Source organism: Neofelis nebulosa, chromosome 1 (genome assembly GCF_028018385.1).
Source record: "Neofelis nebulosa isolate mNeoNeb1 chromosome 1, mNeoNeb1.pri, whole genome shotgun sequence".
NCBI classification, from domain to species: Eukaryota; Metazoa; Chordata; class Mammalia; order Carnivora; family Felidae; genus Neofelis; species Neofelis nebulosa.
The window spans coordinates 51092222-51114471 of record NC_080782.1 but is presented as its reverse complement, the minus strand read 5'-3'; the positions used below and the strand labels follow the sequence as shown (position 1 = coordinate 51114471).

At 36.0% G+C, this 22250-nt stretch overlaps 1 protein-coding gene across 1 annotated transcript; it reads right to left on the bottom strand.

Moving 5' to 3' along the window:
* Positions 1 to 271: 271 nt before the first annotated feature.
* Positions 272 to 22238, bottom strand: UBLCP1 (ubiquitin like domain containing CTD phosphatase 1). The gene is made up of 11 exons (XM_058721793.1): positions 22105 to 22238; positions 18685 to 18882; positions 17337 to 17428; positions 16849 to 16934; positions 16646 to 16761; positions 15287 to 15385; positions 12926 to 12963; positions 11921 to 12019; positions 8251 to 8367; positions 3669 to 3796; positions 272 to 1370 (listed from the first exon to the last, which is right to left on the bottom strand). Exons 2-11 carry the CDS (start codon positions 18836 to 18838, stop codon positions 1343 to 1345), a joined length of 957 nt encoding a protein of 318 aa, XP_058577776.1. The 5' UTR covers positions 18839 to 18882; positions 22105 to 22238; the 3' UTR covers positions 272 to 1342.
* Between the last annotated feature and the right edge of the window lie 12 nt (positions 22239 to 22250).

Sequence of the window (22250 nt, the reverse complement as noted above, 5' to 3'; positions counted from 1 at the left end):
CTAACACTTCCACACTATATATCTTTATAATAACCTGTCACAAAGAAAACAGCTTATCTTCCTGAAAACATGGTACTTTGTAGAATTGAGTGATTTAACATATCTAATTAGCTGCTAAAACCAATTCTGAATGCATGAATAGTGATATACACACTTTTAAACCATACATGTTAAGTGTTTTTCAAGAGGCCGTTGCCTGAACCTAATGGTTGTTTCGTTTTGTGATTCCACAAAGAGGCAAAATATTTGGGGTAGTACAGACCAAATCCAATGTTTTAAGAAAAAGTATTTATTATTTACACCACTGAAATAGTCCCGTAAGAACAATATACACCATGTTTATTTGAAAGGACTGGATTCCTTTCAAATACAAGATCTGTATAAAGCAATACTGTCAACACAAACAGTGGTCACATTACATATCTGTGGGCTTAGGCATTGCAAATAATTTTTTTTTTTAATCTTATGGCTAAATATTTTCACTGAAACACAGTGTTTGCACTTAGACAATATACAGCTGGAACAGAAGAAAAACTTTTTGTTCATGCTTTTTAGGGCTGAACCAGTGATACGTCCCACTTAAAAACGTATTGCCTTTAATTGCTTTTATGACAATGGTTTTAGGCAGAAGTGCTTCTACTTAACCACCAAAAAGACACTTCTGTTCCTTAGTTTTATTCTTCAGTCTTATGTTTCTATTTCTCATACTATGAGACATACTTGTATCACAGCTGATGTTTTCCAGTTTTACTCAAAGAACACAGACATACATAGAGACCAAACTGAGACAGATCAAAGTGTAGAGATGTAAATAGTGCACAGTAAGAAGAGAAATCGTGTCTACAACAAAGGAATAAAAAAAAACTCTCAGTGATTTTAAGCATACCAAACTAGGTTCCTTACGCAAAAACTTTTTTTTTTTTTTTTTTTGGTTTTAAAGGGAAAAGCAGTAGCTTCAACATGGGTTTGGCCTTAGTTAGACAACAGCACAATGAGACAAAAACGCAAAACATAACTTGTTTCCAAAGCCACAAAATGACACTGTTGAGTATATATTTTTGTCCACTTTTTTGTGTGTGGGGGGAAAAAAACTCAGTACTCAATGCTGGAGAAAATATTTTTCAAGAGTAACAGTATATTCATATAGGGGGAAAAGGATTTTTTAAGCGTATTGCTATGATCTTCAAAAAATATAAAATTAAATTTACAAAAAAACTGGAAGACCAAGTATAAGCAGTCTGATATTCGCTGCAGTGTCCAGCACTATCATAATGATTTCTAGCAGAAAAGCAAGAAGATCGTGATCTCAAGTATCCTCGGTAACTGCTCATGTAACTGGTAACTACTGTCCTTGCTTCTTTGACAGATACCTGCAAGAAATAAAATAAAGATGTCTACCCTGTATCACAATAAATTCACAATAACAATCTAACTCCTCCCAAAGGAAGCAGTTAATTTTAATAATAAAACTTTTCCAGATGAGTAATAATTGTTAATAATCACTAATACCTGTTGACTGTTTATGTGCCATCCACTGGTTTTGTTTGGTTGGGGGTTTTTTGTTGTTGTAGAGAGAGAAAGAGAGAGAGAGAAAATGAACAGGGAAGAGACAGAGGGGGAGGGAGAGAGAATCCCAAGCAGGCTCCAGCTGTCAGCTCAGAGCCTGATTCAGAGCTTGATACCATGAACCACCTGAGGCGAAATCAAGAGGTGGACACTTAACCCACTGAGCCACGCAGGTGCCCCCCCACCCCGCCCGCCACAATGTTTTAAGTACAGGTATTAATTTGTTTAGTCCTCACAACAGCTCAATGAAGAGCTTTTATTTTATTTGAGAGAGAGACAGAGAGAGAGGGTGCACAAGCAGGGGAGGGGCAGAGAGAGAGAGAGAGAGAGAGAGAGAGAGAGAGAGAGAGGGAATCCCAAGCAAGCTCTGCATTGTCAGCAGAGAGCCCAAAGGAAGGCTTGAACCCACGAACAATGAGATCATGACCTGAGCCAAAACCAAGAGCTAAACACTTAACTGACTGAGCCACCCAGGCAGGCCAAAAGAGCTTTCTTTTAGAATTTATTCCTATTTTACAGGCATGAAAAGGGTAAGAAATCTGCCCAAGTTCAACGAACTAGAAAGTGGCAGAGCTTAGATTCAAAACAAGGCTCTGGAGACTGCACTCTCTCCCTTCGTACTGTATGACTTCCTAATGTGAAAGTGATATATTAACTAACATTGCAATTTTCATAAAGAATTTCACACTCATTTAAAGACCTTATTTTTCTTGAGTAAAGACTGTGGGCCACAGATACTAAAAGACTCTGATCAAGAGTGTAAAGATGTGAAGATGTTAATTTACTAAGTAAACAATTTTTCCTTCACATTATTTTATAGGAATCTACCATTAAATTCAAAGTTTTATCTCTATTTCTCACATGTATAAATTACTATACTTAGTAGTATTGGGTGGGAAAGAGTTCTTAGAAGACCTGGACAAGTTTTTTTTGTTGTTTTGTTTTGAATATTTATTTTTGAGAGGGAGAGAAAGAGGGAGGGAGGGAGGGGCAGAGAGAGGCAGGGACAGAGGATCCAAAGCAAGCTCTGTGCTGACAGCAGCAAGCCCAATGCAAGGCTCAGACTCAAGAACCATGAGATCATGACCTAAGCTGAAGTCGGACGCTTAACCAACTGAGCCTAGATGCCCCAAGAAGACCTGGACAAGTCTTTATGGTGCAAAACGTGCTCAATTTGTAGCATTTATTATCTCCATTGCTTAGTTACACCATCTGTAATTTGGAGATGAGAATAAAAATGCCTGCTTTATCTTCCTAATAGAATTATGAGGATCATCTAATAAGAAGCTATATGTCAGCACAGAGCCCAATGCAGGGCTTGAAGCACTTGAACCCACAAAAGAAAGAGCTTTCTTTTAGAGTTTATTCCTGTTTAGCCTATTTTAGCCTATTACATGAATGGTTTCTTTTGTTGCTGTATTAATGCAACCAGATCTTTTAAAGATCTAATTCCAAAAAATTACTTGCAGTACACATAATCCTGTCCACTTCTCCAGAAGTTATCCCTGCTTCATTATCTTGATGTTTATATGCAGTCTATATGTAGATTTGTGCTTATGTAGATATGTTTGTGCTTAGAAAAAAGGCTAGAAGATCATAAATCAAGATGGTAACTGTGGTTCTCTTTAGAAAAGAAAATCATTAAGTAATTGTTTCTCTACTGGATTAAAGTTTTCAAATTTTTCTGCTATACAGAGCAATTACTTGCAGAGTGATTTTTAACAGAAAAAAATTTGTGTGTTTTATTTTATCCTGACTTTATTTTACATATAAGAACAGGGACTACATTCTCGTATGATTTATAAAAGGGCGACCTATCTAGCGTCACAGAATTAATTTCCAAGTAGCATCACAAATGTGTACCAATCTCAAATCCTCTCTCCTAGAAGTATTAAAGACCCTAAGAGATGCGGGTTTATGAACAAGTTAGAGGTTAAGATGAAAAGGAAAAATACTTTTGGGGGAGATGTCACTGGATTAGAAAACAGTTTTAGAATTCACGCATCTTAAATAAAATTCAGAATTATGTGTACACCAGGGTCACCAGATAATTTTTTCATTCATTAATGTAAATGGGAAATGAATAAGCAATTAGCACTTACCTTTCCCAATATTTGTGATTTAGGTCCAAAAAGTCATCTAATTTTGCTATTTCCTTGAGGTACTGAGTTAATTTTAAAAGTTCCTTGTCTTTATCTCGATTTAGGTGCGCTTTCATAAAAGGCCTTATCTGTTAGGAAGCAAACATCCAACACTTCACATTACAATAAGGAAACTGGCACAAATCTACCCTACCCTCTCATTAGGATTCAGTAATGAGATTAAAGTATCACTAAAGAGGACTTTTGCACTGTCTCAGTGTAATAAACTGACAGTCACGCTATAATGTTCCTAATGCAAGTTAAGAGTTCTTCCACCTCATTTACCTTACGTTACCTTTTCAGTCTGAACCTGGCAACACCAGCTTTCTTACGGCACTTGAACTCTACGTGGCTTCTCTACTTTGTAAAACTGCCAGACTTTTTCCTCTTCTATCAATCCAGCTGCTTCTTACCAATTAATTCATGCTACCTAACTCATAAAATGTTAATCCAAATACAAGCTTGATCTAACAGGGGAGTGAAATAAATTTTAACAATGATGATTTCCATTTCCGTGTTTTTCTATAAAATTTTACATAGCTATTATGTATTTATATAACATATTTTCTCTCGTTTTACCGCAAGTATTTTTATCATTAAAGTCCCCGTAAAAGTATTTTTAGCTCCGCAAGAGTTTTCCCATAAAAAGAAGTCATATTTTCCAGATTTTTAAGGTTGATATATTTTACGATGAAAAGCATTCATTTCAAAAGCGTGAAAGTCAGGATGGTAGATAGGGTAGAGAATTGTTAACTAGTAAGGGATATTTCTATCTTGACTTGGTGGTAATTACATGTGTTATCTTTGTATCTATTTGTTAAATTATAAATTTTATGCACTTTTCTTTGTCACAGTTCCAATAAAGAGTTTTGTCTTTTTAGGTTATCAGTTCAAATATCTTTATAAAACTCAAGACAATCTTTCAACAATTTTTAATTAATTTTAGATGAAACGATGTCTGGGATTTGCTTTAATTACAGAGAGGGAAGTAGGCTGGGTACAGAGCAAACAATCATCTAAGAATTAATAAGTTGTTTAAACTGAATGATGCAAACACAGAAGTTCATTATATAATCCTATATAGTTCTATTTATATTTGGATTTTTCCATTTTATAAAAAAATTTTTTAAAAATCATATTCTTAAAACACACATATAAGGAGAACTGAATAAATCACACTTAGTAAAGTATTAATATATCCTTATCATGATTTAGAGAAAATGCAAACTGCTTATTAGTTATTAATTTTACATAGTAAACTGAAAAACAGAAGACATTTAGTTCTGTCCCCTGTTAAGTACAATGAACCCAAAGAAGTCCATACCCTATCAAGAATAGGAAACGTCTTAAATATTTTACATATATATATATATATATATATATATATATATATATATATATATACTTTTCTTTTCTGTTACTGGAAAAACACACCACCAGCTTAAAATGGACATAAGAAAATTTTCCCTATGTTCTACTCGCATCAGAACAGCTTGGTGTCAGGACCCCCATTAGTCAGTTAGGCTTCCACAACTTTAAGGGCACCAATCAGAGCTGTCAGGGGGAGTCTGCACAGATGCAGGCAGTTGTATATTCTGCCTCCAAACAGATAGAGTGGGCAGTGCTGTCTCACAGCAGCAGCTATGCATGCAGGAGATCAGGAAGATTCTCTTCAAGAATCAGACCTTGCTTAAGCCCTGGGGCTGGGAGTAAAGAGGCATGATATCAGGATGTGATGAAAGGAGTTTCTACATAATCTTGGGCAGTATTATAATGTTTCAAAGTATTCCTTCATTCAAGTAAAAAAAGATAACATACTAACTTTTAAACTATTAACATACAATGTGCCAATGGGATTCCTAGTTTAACAGTAGGAAGGGATTTTGACTAAAAGAGAAAGTACAGTTTCTGTGGCTGGTAAATAAGATTTACCAAGGTCCTGCTAAGTTAGGTTGACTTTCTAAATATTTAGTCTTAAGCACTATTAAACAGCAAAACTAAAATACTCCTATGACTCTGGATCTAAAAGTTAAACTAGTTAAGTGCAAAAAAAGTCTATTATTCACCCAACTTCACTTGATCTAGCATAATCATTTCTTTTTGTACCATTCTTCAAAAATGATCTCACTAACAGGATAGGCAACATATGTGACCACTACAGTATCATATCAAAGAAACATTTTTAGGAACTTAAGATGGTCTAGATTATCTGCATTTTCTTATATCATCATTCCCTTGTACAAATAACAATATGAAGTTTTCAGAGTACTGATTTATCCATGACCAAAACTCAAGTTTTGTTAGTTCAGTACTGTATTTATTCATAATTCACAATGCCTTCCATATTCCATGTCAAACCTTAAGATTGGCAAGCTTATATCATAAGTTTGCTCTTTTATTTATTTTTTTTAATTTTTTTTAACGTTTATTTATTTTTGAGACAGAGAGAGACAGAGCATGAATGGGGGAGGGTCAGAGAGAAGGAGACACAGAATCTGAAACAGGCTCCAGGCTCTGAGCTGTCAGCACAGAGCCCGACACGGGGCTCGAACTCACGGACTGTGAGATCATGACCTGAGCCGAAGTCGGATGCTTAACCGACTGAGCCACCCAGGCGCCCCAAGTTTGCTCTTTTAAAAAGAAGCAGTTTTTAAGATCTCTGTGAAATCTTTTTTGAGACTTCTATCAAGAGCATTATGAAACCATGACAACAAAACACAGTAAGAATATTTCTCAATTTCAAAACGGCTTCTATGTCAATGTGGGCAGATCATTAATAATTACCTTCTTTTTTTTTTTTAATGTTTATTTTTTGAGAGAGAGACAGAGTGTGAGTGGGGGAGGAGCAGAGAGAGAGGGAGACACAGAATCCGAAGCAGGCTCCAGGCTCTGAGCTGTCAGCACAGAGCCCGATGTGGGGTTTGAACTCACAAACTGTGAGATCATGACCTGAGCTGAAGTCAGACGCCCAACTGACTGAGCCACCCAGGCGCCCCAATAATTACCTTCTTAAAAGAGGTTTTCAAAAGGAGACATGTGAGAGATTACCTATAGAATGTTTAAAAATATCTCTCCTGAATTAAAATCTGGGCAGTTTGGAGACTTAGGTATTTTTAGGAATTCATTCAGTGATTCTACAGACTACCTTGTTTAAAAAAATAATAATAATCCTGCTCTAAACTAACATGAAGAACTAGAAGTTTATATCATCTTTGCATCCAGAGATAAGTAGGGCCCAAATGTGGGCTGGAAAAACAAAGTTTCTTCTAAACACACATGAAACTAAGGATTATGTAATTTTTTTAAGTTAAAGCTTTCCTCAAAAATCACTCCTTGAACATCATGATGACTTCACTTCCTGTCCTGAGCAGGTATTAACCACTAGTTTCATTTGGTTTAGATCAAATGAATCTTTCCTCAAGAATTTATTTCTGTACAACACCCGGTAAACTACGCACAAGAAAAACACTTCTTCCAAAGCCTCAAACAGACACCATTTTTAAAGAGGAACATAACCACCAACCTACCTCAAGTACTTTTCATCCAAGTCAATAGTTTTTACAATTGCTGCAACTCACTACTGAGATCAGCATTCTGTCTCTCAGCTATCCTCATACACTAAAGAGTATATCCAGAGTCTATAAGGAAAGCTTAAAAAATGTACTTTCTTCTAAGTTTTCTCTTTTAAAGTTATCAAGAACCCAACTTGTGGAAAGGTTCAGGACTGAGAATAAAAATATCTTAGGGTTCATATTTCCATTTCAGATTGAGATTCCACTTGTATTAGTATAATATGAAGCTATCTTTTCCATTTTCACATCGTACTGACATTCAGGCAACCATAGGTACCAGAAATGTAAAGTTTCAAATTTTTCTCTTACCAATGTTATGCTGCCACCATGATTAAATGTTACCATCATATCTACAAAACTGCATCTGACTTCATGCTAAAATCACTGGCTTAGGAATCAAGTCACTTAGATTCTAACTCAAATTCTGTCATTAACCAGTCACATACATAACTTTGGGCAAGTTACAAATTTTCTGATCCTCCGATTGTTTACATAAAGTTAAGAAGATAGACAAAATGATTGAGATTCCTAGCTCTGGCATTTTATAACTCTAAGATCTCTACTTTTCCTGTATGAATTTTCAAAACCCTTAGTTTCAGTTTAAACAGGAAAAAATAAGCTTTTACTGCCAGCTTTCAAGCTAACATCAACTAATATCAGAAATTCTAAGATTTGTATCGCTAATAAAATGTTTGATGCTTTCATGCTTTCACTTATGATGCTAAAAGTCAACAAAAGCCCGTATGTTGCTCCACAAAGCTGATTAAAAACACCTGGATAAATTGGCAAACTAAGAAGATATCAATGTGGGAAACAGAATGTTCAACTGTAGATGAATTTTTCTAAATGTGTAAGCTTTCTTGCCTGTGACCATAATATAGGACTTCTGAAAATTTATGAAACTCAACAGTGCTAAAGTTCTACCACAAATTCCAGATTACATAAGCATAGTAAGTAAAATTATGTCTTACCTTTAATCCATTCTGTGGGTTCATTAGAAAATTTCTTCCAATGTCATCAAACATAATGGTGTTTTTTTTGCTGTAAAACTCCGAAAACTTTCCCCATATAACACCAAGAGGCTTCACCTTAGAATAAAAGTTTAGATTTAACTCAATTTTATCAGTAGTTCATCCTTTCTTAAAAGCAGAGATACCTCAAAATGCCCTGCAGAACTGCATCAGAGCACTCGCTTTCTCCTGTAGGACGCTGACAGCTGGCTATGTGAAAGGATCAAAGGATCACAGATGAGATGCAACACATTTTAAAACACAATGGATCTCACAATGTTAACATCTGAAAGGTCTGTTCATGTCTACCTGACTAAACTCACTGTAAGACTTTCCATAATTTTAATGTGAAGATTGGAGGTCAAAGGAGGGGTAATTATTTAAAAAGAATCTGAAGTAATTGTCTGAGTAGTCACATGACTTCCTGAGCTAATACGTGCCCCTCAGAGCCTGAATGTCACATGGGGTCTGTTTTCAAAATTAGAAAACCTTAATAATAAACAATGTACCTGGCTCTATTAATATAGAACTTAAATATTTTGTAGAGGAAAGAAAATTGACTCTGCCTTTAATTTAGTGGCATAGGTGCACAACTTCTAGGGCAACTGCTTAACTTCAAACGCACTATAATTTGTAATCTCTCGCTTTTATTTCTGAGCTGTTGTTTTTACAGAAGGAGAGTAAGAAAGCACGTGACCAGGGGGAGAGGGGTAGAGGGAGAGAGATCGTCTTAAGCAGGTTCCACGCTCAGCATGGAACCTGACGTGAGGCTTGATTCCACAACACTGGGATCATGACCTTAGCCAAAATCAAGAGCCAGATGGTCAACTGACTGAACCACCCAGACGCCCCTAGTTCTGAGTTCCTTTTTTTTTTTTTTTTAAGTTTATTTATTTATTTTTGAGAGAGACAGAGACAGCATGAGCAGGGGAGGGGCAGAGAGATAGGGAGTGAAAAATAATCCCAAGCAGACTCCCTGCTGTCAGCAGGGAGCCTGATGCAGGGCTTGAACTCACAAAATGTGAGATCATGACCTGAGCTGAAACCGAGTCAGACGCTTAACCAACTGAGCCACCCAGGCACCCCTAGTTCTGATTTCTTAAAATAAGTCTTCAAAAAGATAATTCCTTACACATTCCTATCTGTTGGTACTTGCATATATTCTCTATAAAACCACACAAGAATGTAGGAAGAGAAGACTAACTGGCTAGAGGGCCAGGTGGGAAGAGGACTTTTCATTACATACTTCATTTTTGAATATCAATTTGTTATACACATTTAGAAAATTTTTTAAATAAATTAATTTTTAGAAGTATTTTTTGCTGAAGACAGGAGTCTCATTTATGGTAATATGAGATTCTATGTTAATAATATTATATGAGATTAAATGGTAGTATACAAATGATAACAAAAGTTGTCATTTAAAAATATTCTTTTTCACTTTCTACAACATATTTTAATATGGAGAAAGAGTTTTTTCTTCTTAGTGTCTTAGCTACTGCAAAGAATGATATTGAAATTACTTTACTATTTAAAATACTTTAATTTTATTTGCCTTAATTACTTTTAACTATTTGTTTACTACTGAAACAGACCCCCCAAATACTTCAAGACAAAGATGGAACTGACCCAGTAAGCCAATTCTTCATTTTCTTAGCTAACAAAAAGACTTAAGAAAGAGGACAAGAGCTCTGGTTTATGACACCCAGGGTTAGAAACCCTGCATCCTCTTAAATAGTGCTGTCACTTTCTAATTACGTCAAGTGCACTCTGTTCCCTAAAACATGGACTACTTTGTTCTCAATTAAATACTGCTGACTATAGGAAAAAAACATGAAAACACAAAAAAGCACACAAGAACATTTAAAATTACCTATAATCCAATCATTACCAAGGATAATAATTAGCTATTCTGATAATACTGTATTTGCCTCGTCTTTTTTATAAACATCAACAGCTTTTGAGTTCACAGATGTTTTGTTAAGTGGGAACCTGAACCAAATAAGAGCTAAAAACTATTTCTAACAGTCGGCAAATACTGCCCTCTAAGTATTTTTTTCACTTTAATGACGTATCATGAAAAATTTTTCATTCACTAAATATTCTATTACATCATTCCATTACATGAACAAAAATTTTTATACCCAATTCTCTACTATTGGATATTGAGGATTTATTCACTTTTTTTTGAAGTATAATTAACAGTGTTTTATTAGTTTCAAGTGTACAACACAGTGATTCAACAATTCTACACATTACTTGGTGCTCCCCACGGTAAGTGCAGTCACCATCTATATCACCATACAACGTCATTACATTATTGACTATATTGCCTATGCTGTACTTTTCATCTCCATGACTTATTTATTTCATAACTGGAAGTCTGTACCTTTTAATCTCCTTCATCTATTTCACCCATCTCCTCACCTATCTCCTCTCTGGCAACCACCAGATTTATTTTTATTTCTCTCTAATTTTTAACTATTATAAACACTACTATGTTTAACACTTCCCAAACTCGTTTTAGTGTTTAGATTTTATGAATGTACTATTTCAGTACATTATAATGTTTTTCCCTTCATGTATGAAGTATTTCCTTTATTGAATAAATCTCCATCACTTAAATAAATCTATATATGATTTCAATGATTTCAATACAGTCCCCAATGGGCTTTCCTAGTTTGCTAATAGTTCTCCCCAATTCCTACTAGTTCATGAGCTTCCCAAAGCTATAGACTATGTCTCCTCATCTCCAACAGTGCCTTCCACAATATGTTCTAGTAGGAGTTCAATAATAGGACTGGTTACTTGATGAGTAAACAAATTAAAGAACTCTAATCTTTTTAGCCCAACCTTTTCCTCGGACAGTCTTGTTGTTCTTCTCTAGGGCTACACATACATCATAGCAAAGTACATGCATTATGGTATCTGTTTTTATTTATCAAATTTTATATGGCACGGGGCGAGTATGTTTTGGTTTGCTTCTAGTGTTTTCCTTGATGACACCTACCCTGTTTTTAGCAACACTGTGCTGCCATCATCATGGAATAATTATCCATGACCGTTGACACTCCTGCCTCAAGATCCTTAATTCTATCATTAAAATTCCAATCTATTAGCCCTACATACATCTTCCTATGTCAAACTCAACTGATGCCTTCTATCCTCTCAGATATACTTCCTAACTCTTTCTGTAGTTTATTCCATCGATATAAATACAAAAAGTACGCTAGAGGGGCGCTCAGTTGGCTCAGTCAATACAGCATGCAACTCTTGATCTCAGGGTTATGAGTTCAATTCCCACAATGGATGTAGAGATTAGTTACAAAAATAAAATCTTTAAAAAAAAAAAAAAGGTACGCTAGAAAATAAACAAGTCTTTAAACAGAAGATGATTTTTTTTAAGTTTATTTATTTTGAGAGAGAGAGAGAGAATGAGAATGTGCAAGCATGGGAGAGGCAGAGAAAGAGGGAGAGAGAGGATCCCAAGCAGGCTCCACACTTTCAGCGGGGAGCCCGATGTGGGGCCTGAACTCCTGAACCCTGGGATCATGACCTGAGCCGAAACTAAGAGTCAGTCTATTAACCAACTGAGCCACCCAGGTACCTTGGAAGTAAAATGATTTCTTACATCTATTAATCCTCTCCTTGGAGTATGTACTGTTATCATAGCAGCACTGTCCAACATGAAGGTAATCTTATAATTTGCATTTGTGCTCACTCCCAGCTCCTATAAATACAAATATTCATGTGGTTAAAACATAATAATATGAAAAATTCCAAGCTTTCTGAATACTCCAGCTACAATTTCCTACAATGCCAACTTTATACCCTACTGGCCACCACACCTTGCTCAACAATTAGCAAGTGTTTTAGTTTCATTTTACTAAGTCAATAAATGAGTCCAAAGAAATTAAACTAGAAACAGACTACATCCCATTTTGTATTTCAGAAGAACATCACTTCTTTAAGTATTACAACCAAGGCAAAAGAAGGGGGGAAAAAGGATTGTAAATGGAGGATTAAAAAAATGGGGGAGCTGTGCTGTACTTTTTTTGAAAAAGACTTAATTGTTCAATACAATCCACTATTGAACAGACTTTAAACACATCTCTATTCCTTTTTTTTTCAATATATGAAATTTATTGTCAAATTGGTTTCCATACAACACCCAGTGCTCATCCCAAAAGGTGCCCTCCTCAATACCCATCACCCACCCTCCCCTCCCTCCCTCCCCCCATCAACCCTCAGTTTGTTCTCAGTTTTTAAGAGTCTCTTATGCTTTGGCTCTCTCCCACTCTAACCTCTTTTTTTTTTTTCTTCCCCTCCCCCATGGGTTTCTGTTAAGTTTCTCAGGATCCACATAAGAGTGAAAACATATGGTATCTGTCTTTCTCTGTATGGCTTATTTCACTTAGCATCACACTCTCCAGTTCCATCCACGTGGCTACAAAGGGCCATATTTCATTCTTTCTCATTGCCATGTAGTACTCCATTGAACACACCTCTATTCCTAATAATGGCATTTGTTTATCTACTAAATGCCCTCTGATGAGATGAAATCAATTCAACTTGGAGCTTCTAAAAAGACAAATGCAATTTCAAAACATTCTTAAATGGATTGTCTAACACTTACTTTCATTTTAGCTTCAATCCACTTCATATTTGTTGCAGCTAAAATATGAAGAATGATAATATGATACAAATGAAAAGCTTGGACTTCATTTAAAATTTTTTTCTTCTCTATAAGTAAGTTTTCTAAGCAAGATTAAAAGTTCAAATGCATCACAAATAAGAATTCCTAACATATTTATGGTAATTTTAAGTATTCTTAAAAATAAACTTATTTTTAGTGTGTCAACACAAAATGGAATTTTAACAACTCTTATCTAAAAGATACAGGTCACCAATGTTCAAAAGAATTTTGAATCTAGGTAATTCATAAATTAAAACCTAAACTCCTTTTTAAAAACAGCCCTAAAACTATTTTCTTATCAATGCAAACTTAAATATAGGGTGCCTGGATCTCCAATCTATTTCCACATTCCCACTGCCATGCAATGCATTGGTATCTATGCCAATATAAGCAAATCAGTGTTATGTGCCAAAAGTTGATGCCAAAGTTGACTGCTAGGTCCGATGAAAATTAGCATTTTGCCAGGCTCAGGAAACTTAGTGCTTATTCAGTCTAGGAGCTTTTAACAATGAGTCTGAGACAACTAAATTAATAAATTCTATCTATGTATCTGTTCATTGTGAGACACCAACCAGTTTCTCAAGATCACTGATATTAAAATTCAACCCTGTTTTATATGCCCTTCTGGTCCCAAGTTACTAGACTAAACTACATTTTAAACATTTTACCTAATTTTTTTTTAATTTTAAAAATTTTATTAAGTAAAATGCTTAAAAAGGAAACGAGTTTAATTATTTCAAGTGTGTATATGTGTATGTATGTATTTTTTAAAGGCAAAAGAGGTACCTGAGCTCTCAAAATAAAAATCTTTGCACACATATACAAAAACAGAAAGAATCACCTTACACACAAAACTGGTCAGTTGAACTAGAATTTGAGAGACTGATGTATCTACAATGACAACAATCACAAGATAGGGAAAAACAATTTTTTTTTAATTCAGTATCTATTTTGGGTCTATAATACCCAAATGAAAATAAAAATATTCATAGCTAATAAAAAGGGTTTCCAATTAAGTAATTACTATACGACAGACATACTGACACTTTTATCCTTGCAACTACCCTGTAATATAGGTTTACTTATCTTCATTTCTCAGACAAGGAACTTAAGGCTCAGAGAGATTAACTGACCTCCCCAGTGTCACAAAGTAAGGACCAAGTCAGAAATAAAACTCTATTTAGCTCTAAAGTAAAGTGTCTTTTTCAACATACGGCCACAAAAATATCATAATTTATAAAAATAACTTATTTTAAACCTATGATGGTAAAAAGTTCTCTAAATTTCTAAGTCTAGTTTAATAACATTTAGAGGAAAACCTTTTTTTCTCAAATGTCATCTTAGGTGTCAGGTGAACAAAAATATGTTCCCAGGAAGCTCTCTTCTCTGTACGTTATAAATCAAGAAATTATGTATTTAACTATGTATTTAACCTTAATGGCTATGAACTCATATTAATACTGAACAGAAATTAATAATTTCCTCTGATTAAAAGGAAAAGTACAAAGGAAATTTAAAGATTGAAGTAACAACTATGTGGTCACTCATCAAAAACCCAGTACAATTAAATGCAGCATCTTTAACTGATGAGATTTTATTTAATTCATAATCAGGATAGCTCATTTATGCCTATGACTTGCCAAGAGGCAACGTTAAATGTTTGAGAGGTAAGATATAAATCAACACACTGCTTCCCTTAGCAATAAAGTCTTACCAGAAAAAAATGTCCATTGAACTAAACAGTGTGCTCAGTATGTAATAAATTTACTTTTTGGAGCAAACTGATCTTATTACGGACCTGTAAGTTCCTGGAATGGGCCACCAACCACAATTTAAGCAATATTGCTTTAGTCCATCTATTAATTTCCCTTAAGTAAATTCACATTCCTTTACTTCTGAAGAACATCACTGTGATTTTTCTACACATATCTTTCTCCAAGTGTTTTGAAACTACAGTGATAAAGGAGAAAGCAACAATATCTGGAGGCTTCAGAGATTCTACAGTAAAGATCAGAAAGAAAAGTTCTCATCAGGGTGAGGTCTTACGGAAATAAGATCATTTTTGTTCTGACAGCATCATCTACTCTCTTTCTACATTTAACTATTTCAATGGTAATGGTAAATGTAAGTTTAAATTATGTTGCAAAAAAGTTAAATATGCTTCATTAGAAATTTGCTAAAGCAAATGAAAAACGTATCATACATATTTAACCTGAGGTCATGTTAAGTCACTTTATAAAGCAGAACAACTTACAGAACAACATTACTTCCATAGAAATCTAAACAAAAAATATAGCTTACACCAAATAACAATGTCATAATCCTCATATGCAGATGTGAGGAATTCGTGAAGATATGGCCGCATTAATTCTACTCCAGTCTCTGCACAAGACCTATGGTCTAAAAGAAAATCAGTCACAGATGATTATTAGTTTGTTATCATAGATAAGTACGTGATATCAACGAAACTTATAAAATGTAATATAAACATTCAGATGCAAATTACATAAGACTGAATTACATTGGCTGATAAACAGAGGTCTTTCAAAGCACACAATTTAAAATCCTTGTAATCTAATTTTAATTAATCAACTTTAATTTGTGAAGAGCAATACCCAGAATTCAGGCTTATACAGTAAACTGTAAATTTATTTTTCACATAGCCTCTAAAATATAGATGTTATTTTGTGACATGGAAAGCAAACTAGAGCCACCTATACTCACTTTTAGCCATTCACCTTCCAGATAAAATCACATTTCTCCAAAATGACAGGCCCAATTAACTTAATTATCAAATTTGAAAATAAGTATACATTAACCTATGACCTGTACTTAAAGTTTAGGATGAGAGCTAAATAAATTCATGCTTGTATCAGGAGTTAACTAATCACTTCTTAGCAATATTTTTGGATGAAATAAACATCTTCTTTCTCTTTTTTTGACATGAGAAATTTTAAATTCAAGAATCTGCCCTGAACATAATTAAATGAAAAACCAGGGATAAAATATCAAAAATAAGTTTTAGGGGCGCCTGGGTGGCGCAGTCGGTTAAGCGTCCGACTTCAGCCAGGTCACGATCTCGCGGTCCGTGAGTTCGAGCCCCGCATCAGGCTCTGGGCTGATGGCTCGGAGCCTGGAGCCTGTTTCCGATTCTGTGTCTCCCTCTCTCTCTGCCCCTGCCCCGTTCATGCTTTGTCTCTCTCTGTCCCAAAAATAAATAAAAAACGTTGAAAAAAAAAAAAAAAAATTTAAAAAAATAAGTTTTAAATAATCCTCATAAAAATTTAAATGTTAATCAACAGGGAATACCTTGGTTAAATTATGATGCATCCATTAACTACAGTACTGTGTGACTAAAAACTATATACCTTTAATTCACAATGAGTATATTGAATGACTGCGATATTCAATATATCTTCAAGTAAAAGTAAAAAGGATACACATACAAACACACCCTGGAAGATACACACCAAATATAAGAATAGTTATCTTTGGGTTTTGGGGTTACAGGTAACTTCTAAATTTTCTATAGTGAATGATTTACTTTTTATAATAAGAAAAGCTTTCAAATATTTCATACTGGAAGAAAAAAAGTCAACAAAAGGAAAAAAAGAGTTGTTATGGGTAACAGAAGATGAAGCACAATTTCAGCTGACTTACCAAATAACGTATAATCAACATCTAGTACCAAAAGCTTTTTCCCTTCCCTGGGAGGATTCAAAATCTCCACTTTGTACTCCTTCACTCTGCGGGAAATTTTCAATAGGTTTTCTTCCCTAGCAGAAAAATAAAATCAGATGAAACATTCACCTTTTTTTTTTTCACATTATAACCCATTTCCTTTGATAGTGAAAAGCACTTACCTATTTTCTACTTCAACTACTTCATCTTCAATATCAAAGTCGTTGACAACATCATCATTGTCTGGAGGTGGACCTAAGACATCTTCCTATTAAGATGAAAAAATGGTTTTGTTTTACCAGATTATCTTTAACATAACAAATGCATGCATAGCATAAAAAGCAAATAAAAGATACAATCTGAGTTCAAGAATCTTTCAAAGATAGACTGTGAGACAATTTCCATATTTTATACTTCATTATATATGTTCACTGGACAGATTTAACCATGTTAAATTTGACCATTTGCACTACACTTACAGCTAACTATATACTAACAAGTTCCCTAATATTTGTTTTCTGCTGAGTTAATACCACATACATTGGGAAGCTTCAATTTTTCACTGACTGTTAAACTGACAATTTTACTACAATTAAAATTATGATATAACAGTGTAATATAAATCATAATATCTTCAAAGGGACAAATGGTAACAAAAGTAAACATTTACCAAGCTCTCCTCACGAGTTCCCATCATCATGATTTTAGTATTTGGTTTCAGTTTGAGAGCTCCAAGCTTAACATCATTTTCTGCAGGTTTGCCTACAATACAAGCAAATGACTGTTTTCTCACTAAAGTTCAGGTGCTGGTTTCACTATCCCATTATATAAAACCCTAACATTAAAAGGTTTGGTACAGATTCCACAGCAGTTTCTTTTTTCTTAAATTAACAAACTGTCACTGCTGAATTAGCAATGTCTAACACACTAAGAAGTAAACTAACATAAGATTTTTTTTCCCCAACTCCATCTAAGAGGAACACTTTTATTCAGCTAGCTAAATGAAACAAATTCATGTTATATTTTGCCATTCAAAATGAAGATGTTTTCCAAAAAGTCTTGAACATTGAGCACCTAAGATAAAACTAAAGATTTACTGGGGCACCTGGGTGGCTCGGTCGGTTAAGCGTCCGACTTCGGCTCAGGTCATGATCTCACGGTCCGTGAGTCCGTGAGTCCGTGAGTCCGTGAGTTCGAGCCCCGCGTCGGGCTCTGTGCTGACAGCTCAGAGCCTGGAGCCTGTTTCAGATTCTGTGTCTCCCTCTCTCTCTGCCCCTCCCCTGTTCATGCTCTGTCTCTCTCTGTCTCAAAAATAAATAAACGTTAAAAAAAAAATTAAAAAAAAAAAAACTAAAGATTTACTGCTACCCAAAATTCACCTTTCCATGGTATGATAAACACAAACACGTTTAAGCTGTATATGAACACTGCCTATAATTTTTAAATCATCATTATTTTTGAAGCAGCAGAGATAATTTAGGGAGAGTAGAAGAACCAAACTGTAATGAAAAAGCTGTGCTAGAACAAAGATGTCAGAAATTACGCTGTTTTACCTGAGGCTTCTGTGCCAAAAGTTTAACAAGCAAACACCAACTGTCAGAACAATCAAAAGTAATCTTAATAGTGATGGTATTTTCAAGTAACTTTTAAAATTCACACTTTTGGGGCGCCTGGGTGGCTCAGTTGGTTAAGTGGCCGACTTCGGCTCAGGTCATGATCTCACGGTCCGTGAGTTCGAGCCCCGCGTCAGGCTCTGTGCTGACAGCTCAGAGCCTGGAGCCTGTTTCCAATTCTGTGTCTCCCTCTCTCTGACCCTCCCCTGTTCATGCTCTGTCTCTCCCTGTCTCAAAAATAAATAAAACGTTAAAATTCACACTTTTACTATAAAACAATTTTAGGAATATCCTTATCAAATAAATCTCCAAGGGGAAAGACTTACTAAAGAGAAAAGATAATAGCTAATATAAAAAAATCACAAACATATCAATGCAAGAAGTTTAAAGCGAAGAGAGAATTACCTTTAACTTTGAGTCCAAGTAACTTTTGGCGTTCTGGTAGCACTCCTGTAAGGGTCTTAAGAAATTGCTTGAGATCTAGCACAGTATCATCTTCTGAAAGTGTGGTCACTGAATATTCCTGTCCACCCCATTTTACAATGATAGGGAGAGCCATCCTTGAAACATACGATCAAGCAGCTTTTACTCAGAAAAAGATTCCTAAAAAAAGAGAGATATACAAGTAAATAAGTTAAAATAGATACATCAAAGATGTAGCCAAACTTGTAACTAAATTTTAGGAGCAATGTAGTTTGAGTCTTTCTTTACAAATTGATGGTGGAGAAACAAGCTTTTCTCCTTACAGAAATGCTACCAGAACACCAAAAGTTATTAGGATTCAAAGTTAAAATTCCCCTACCCTCCCAATTTTTGGCTTAAGTTACTACTTCATAACACTCAGATTCTGCCTGTCCAATCGTTAAGCTGCAATGATAAGCTACCTATACCTTCCTCTTTGACCAGGTTTATGCTACAGGCAAGTTTCTCCATGATGGACCATTCATATTTATTTAACATTTAAGAAGTGGTACAGAGAGTTGTTAAAAGGGCAAACTCTAGAGTACCTGGGTTCAGATCCCAGCTTTCCCACTTACTAGCTATTTGACTTTGGGAAGTTACCAGACTCTTAGTGTGTCTAGGTTTACAGACTCTTAGTGTCTAGATAATACTACCTACTGTGGGGTTCTTATGAGGGTTAAATTAGCTAATATTTATAAGTCACATAGACCTGGCACATAGAAAGCACTACACAAATTAAGCACTGGCTAAATAAATTTTCTTAAAAACTGGAACTGAAGTACTCCAGGCACTGTGCTAAATAGCAAACAGCCATTATTTGTTTCATATTTAGTAAGTTGTACAGTTTTCATGCAATGTCATTTAACAAGGTTGATAAGAATTGTCCCTCTTTTACAATTAAGGAAATGAGAGTTCGGAGAGTAATCTTCGGAAAAGTATGTAATCTTTTCATGGGCACATAGCTGGGAACACAACAGGTCTTCTGACTAAATTTCATGTTTCTTCTACATCACAACTGTGTCTCTTGAAAGATCAGTAAATACAAAACCCACAGACACAGATATAAGCACACAAAATTATACAGGAGCCTCTATTCTCATCAACCATTAACATGTAGGTCTCTTCCCTCTAAAAGCTGTCTACCAGTTTTCCTAGGTACATTTCCCGCACAGGTCAGAGAACGGAATTTCCTAATTTCAAAAGTACTGGTCTTTACAAATGCTATCACTTATTTAATGAAATATTTGCTTGCATTCTTCCTGAATTATGACCAACAGCAAGGCAGCAAACTGAATCATGTGAAAATAATTTAGAAACTTAAACTGTCTTCACCATGTCCACTAAAAGATAGCACCATAAAGTCACTTAATACTTACTCTCTTATGTTTACAACCTACACTACTGAAATTTAAATAAAGTGTGTTAATTTAGGGCAATGTAATCCATTTTAGAGATAACTTGCTAGCAAATGTTATGATCGTCAATAAAGCGCCAAACAGACCTCTTGAACCAAACTGAAATATGGTTTAAATACTATTTTTCTGTGAAGGTGGGAATAAAAATGAAAATTCACAAGAGCTAGGAATGCAACCAGTACTAACAGTTTATGTTGTGTTGAGGGGAGCATAGAGTTTGGAGTGAGGTCACCTGAGCTCCAGATGAGTTTAGACAAGTCACCTCTAGACCAGCATTCTCAAAGTGTGGTCTCAGACCAATGACAGCATGACCCTACTTGGTAACTTGTTAAAAACATAATTGGGGCTGGAGAGAAAGGACCTAGCAATTTGTGTTTTAACAGTCCCTGTCCCAGCCTTCCCCAACCCCACCATTTCTGAGGCACACTAAAAGTTTGAGAGCCAATACTCTAGACTCCTCAATTTTCTCGGCTAAGAAAGAAAATACGCTGAATGGCATGGGCTCTTATGCTTAATAAAGTAGTATACAAATGTTATACATCACCTATACCTCTAGTGGGAATTCCAAGTTAGCAAGTGCTCTAAAGGACCAAGCATAACAAAACAAATACCACTAATATTTTTAAATTCATAGCCCTAAAACTACTTTTCAACTTCATTTCTACAATAGTGAGATCATTCACAATGCAAACGCATGAGTCATTTTGTTTTCACATTTAACCTTTCTCACACAATTCTAATACAGGAAAACCTTGGATTCTGAGTAACTTGTTGTGCGAGTGCTCTCCACGATGTGCAAATTTTCCTAATAAACTTTAACTTGATAAACGAATGATGTCCTGCAATAGTAGTATGTGACGCTACATGATCACATTTAAATGATCCCATGATCACAACTAAGCCAATGGTTCTTGAAATTTGCTTTGATATACAAGTACTTTAGATTACAAGCATGTTTCCAGATCGAATTATGCTCCCAAACCAAGGTTTTACTGTACTTTGTATCTTTCTAGGCCCTATCAGATTTATAAACTGAAAAAGGATTTGGGAGGGGGGTCAATTAAACCCAAACAAGTAAGTAAGGTTCACACCTTTAGGGTGAACCTAGAGTCAGGAAGAGCTGTTTGGGTTAGCTCTTCTGCCTAACACACTGTACTGACTTGCCTAGTCAGTTCCAAAATTCCTGACCCCAAATGAGGTAATTAAGATCTACTTAGCAAGAACAGTGCTAAGGATGAGATAACACCCTTACAGCACTTTGTAAACTGTGGAGAGGAAGACAAATGGTGGAGATAACAGAATAAGGCCAGCACGCTAAACAACTTAATTATCTCACTTAATCTTTACAATCCTGAACAACTATTGTCTTCATCATAGAGATTCAAAAACTGAAAAAGAAAGAAAACAACTTGTCCAAGACCACACAACTAAAATGTGGCAAAGGTGGAATTCTGAAACTAACAGCAGCAGAAGTTAACACCTTGGGAATTGGGAGTAGGTTAACTTTTCAACAAGCCTATAGCACAGCAGCAGCAACTGCGTGGTAGTGCAGAGGCAGCAGCCCTGGGACAACATACAAGCATAGTCCATACTCAAAAACCCCCGGAGGCTGGGATGCCTTCAATAGGAAGGAGGAGGAGAGATGATCAAACCCCGGAGGGGGGAGGAATGAAGTTTGGGGACGCAAAACCCACTGGGGGACGGGAAGCCCACGACACAGACAAGGCCGGATGGGAGGGCGGCGGCCCCTGCGCCGAGCGGGCCGGGGCCGGAGGCCTGGGCCGCAGACTAGGGCAGACGCGGCCCAGGGCGCCCACAAGCAGCCTCCAGCCCTCCAGGGCCGACCGCAGGGGAGGCCCGCCGCGCCAACAGCAGGGCTCAGCTTCGGCCCCTCGGCCCCAACGGCCTCTCAGTGGGCAACGCACCGAGGTGCCCCGCGTCCCCTCACCTGGAGCGCGGCGGAACCGGCAGCAGTGGACGCAAGAACCGGCCGCGGCGGAACAGAGGGTGACCGGAAGTGAAAGACGGACCGGAACCGGCTAACGAACCGGAAGTTCAATTTTGAAACGGAAACGCGCCGGAGACCAAACAGCT

Excerpts from the sequence above, each read along its gene's own strand:
- UBLCP1 (XM_058721793.1), bottom strand. The coding sequence starts at position 18,838 with ATGGCTCTCCCTATCATTGTAAAATGGGGTGGACAGGAATATTCAGTG. Across the intron at positions 12,020-12,925 it reads GGATTGAAGCTAAAATGAAA|GAGCTGGGAGTGAGCACAAA; the intron begins GTAAGTGTTAGA and ends TTGTATTTATAG. Across the intron at positions 1,371-3,668 it reads AATCACAAATATTGGGAAAG|GTATCTGTCAAAGAAGCAAG; the intron begins GTAAGTGCTAAT and ends TATTTCTTGCAG.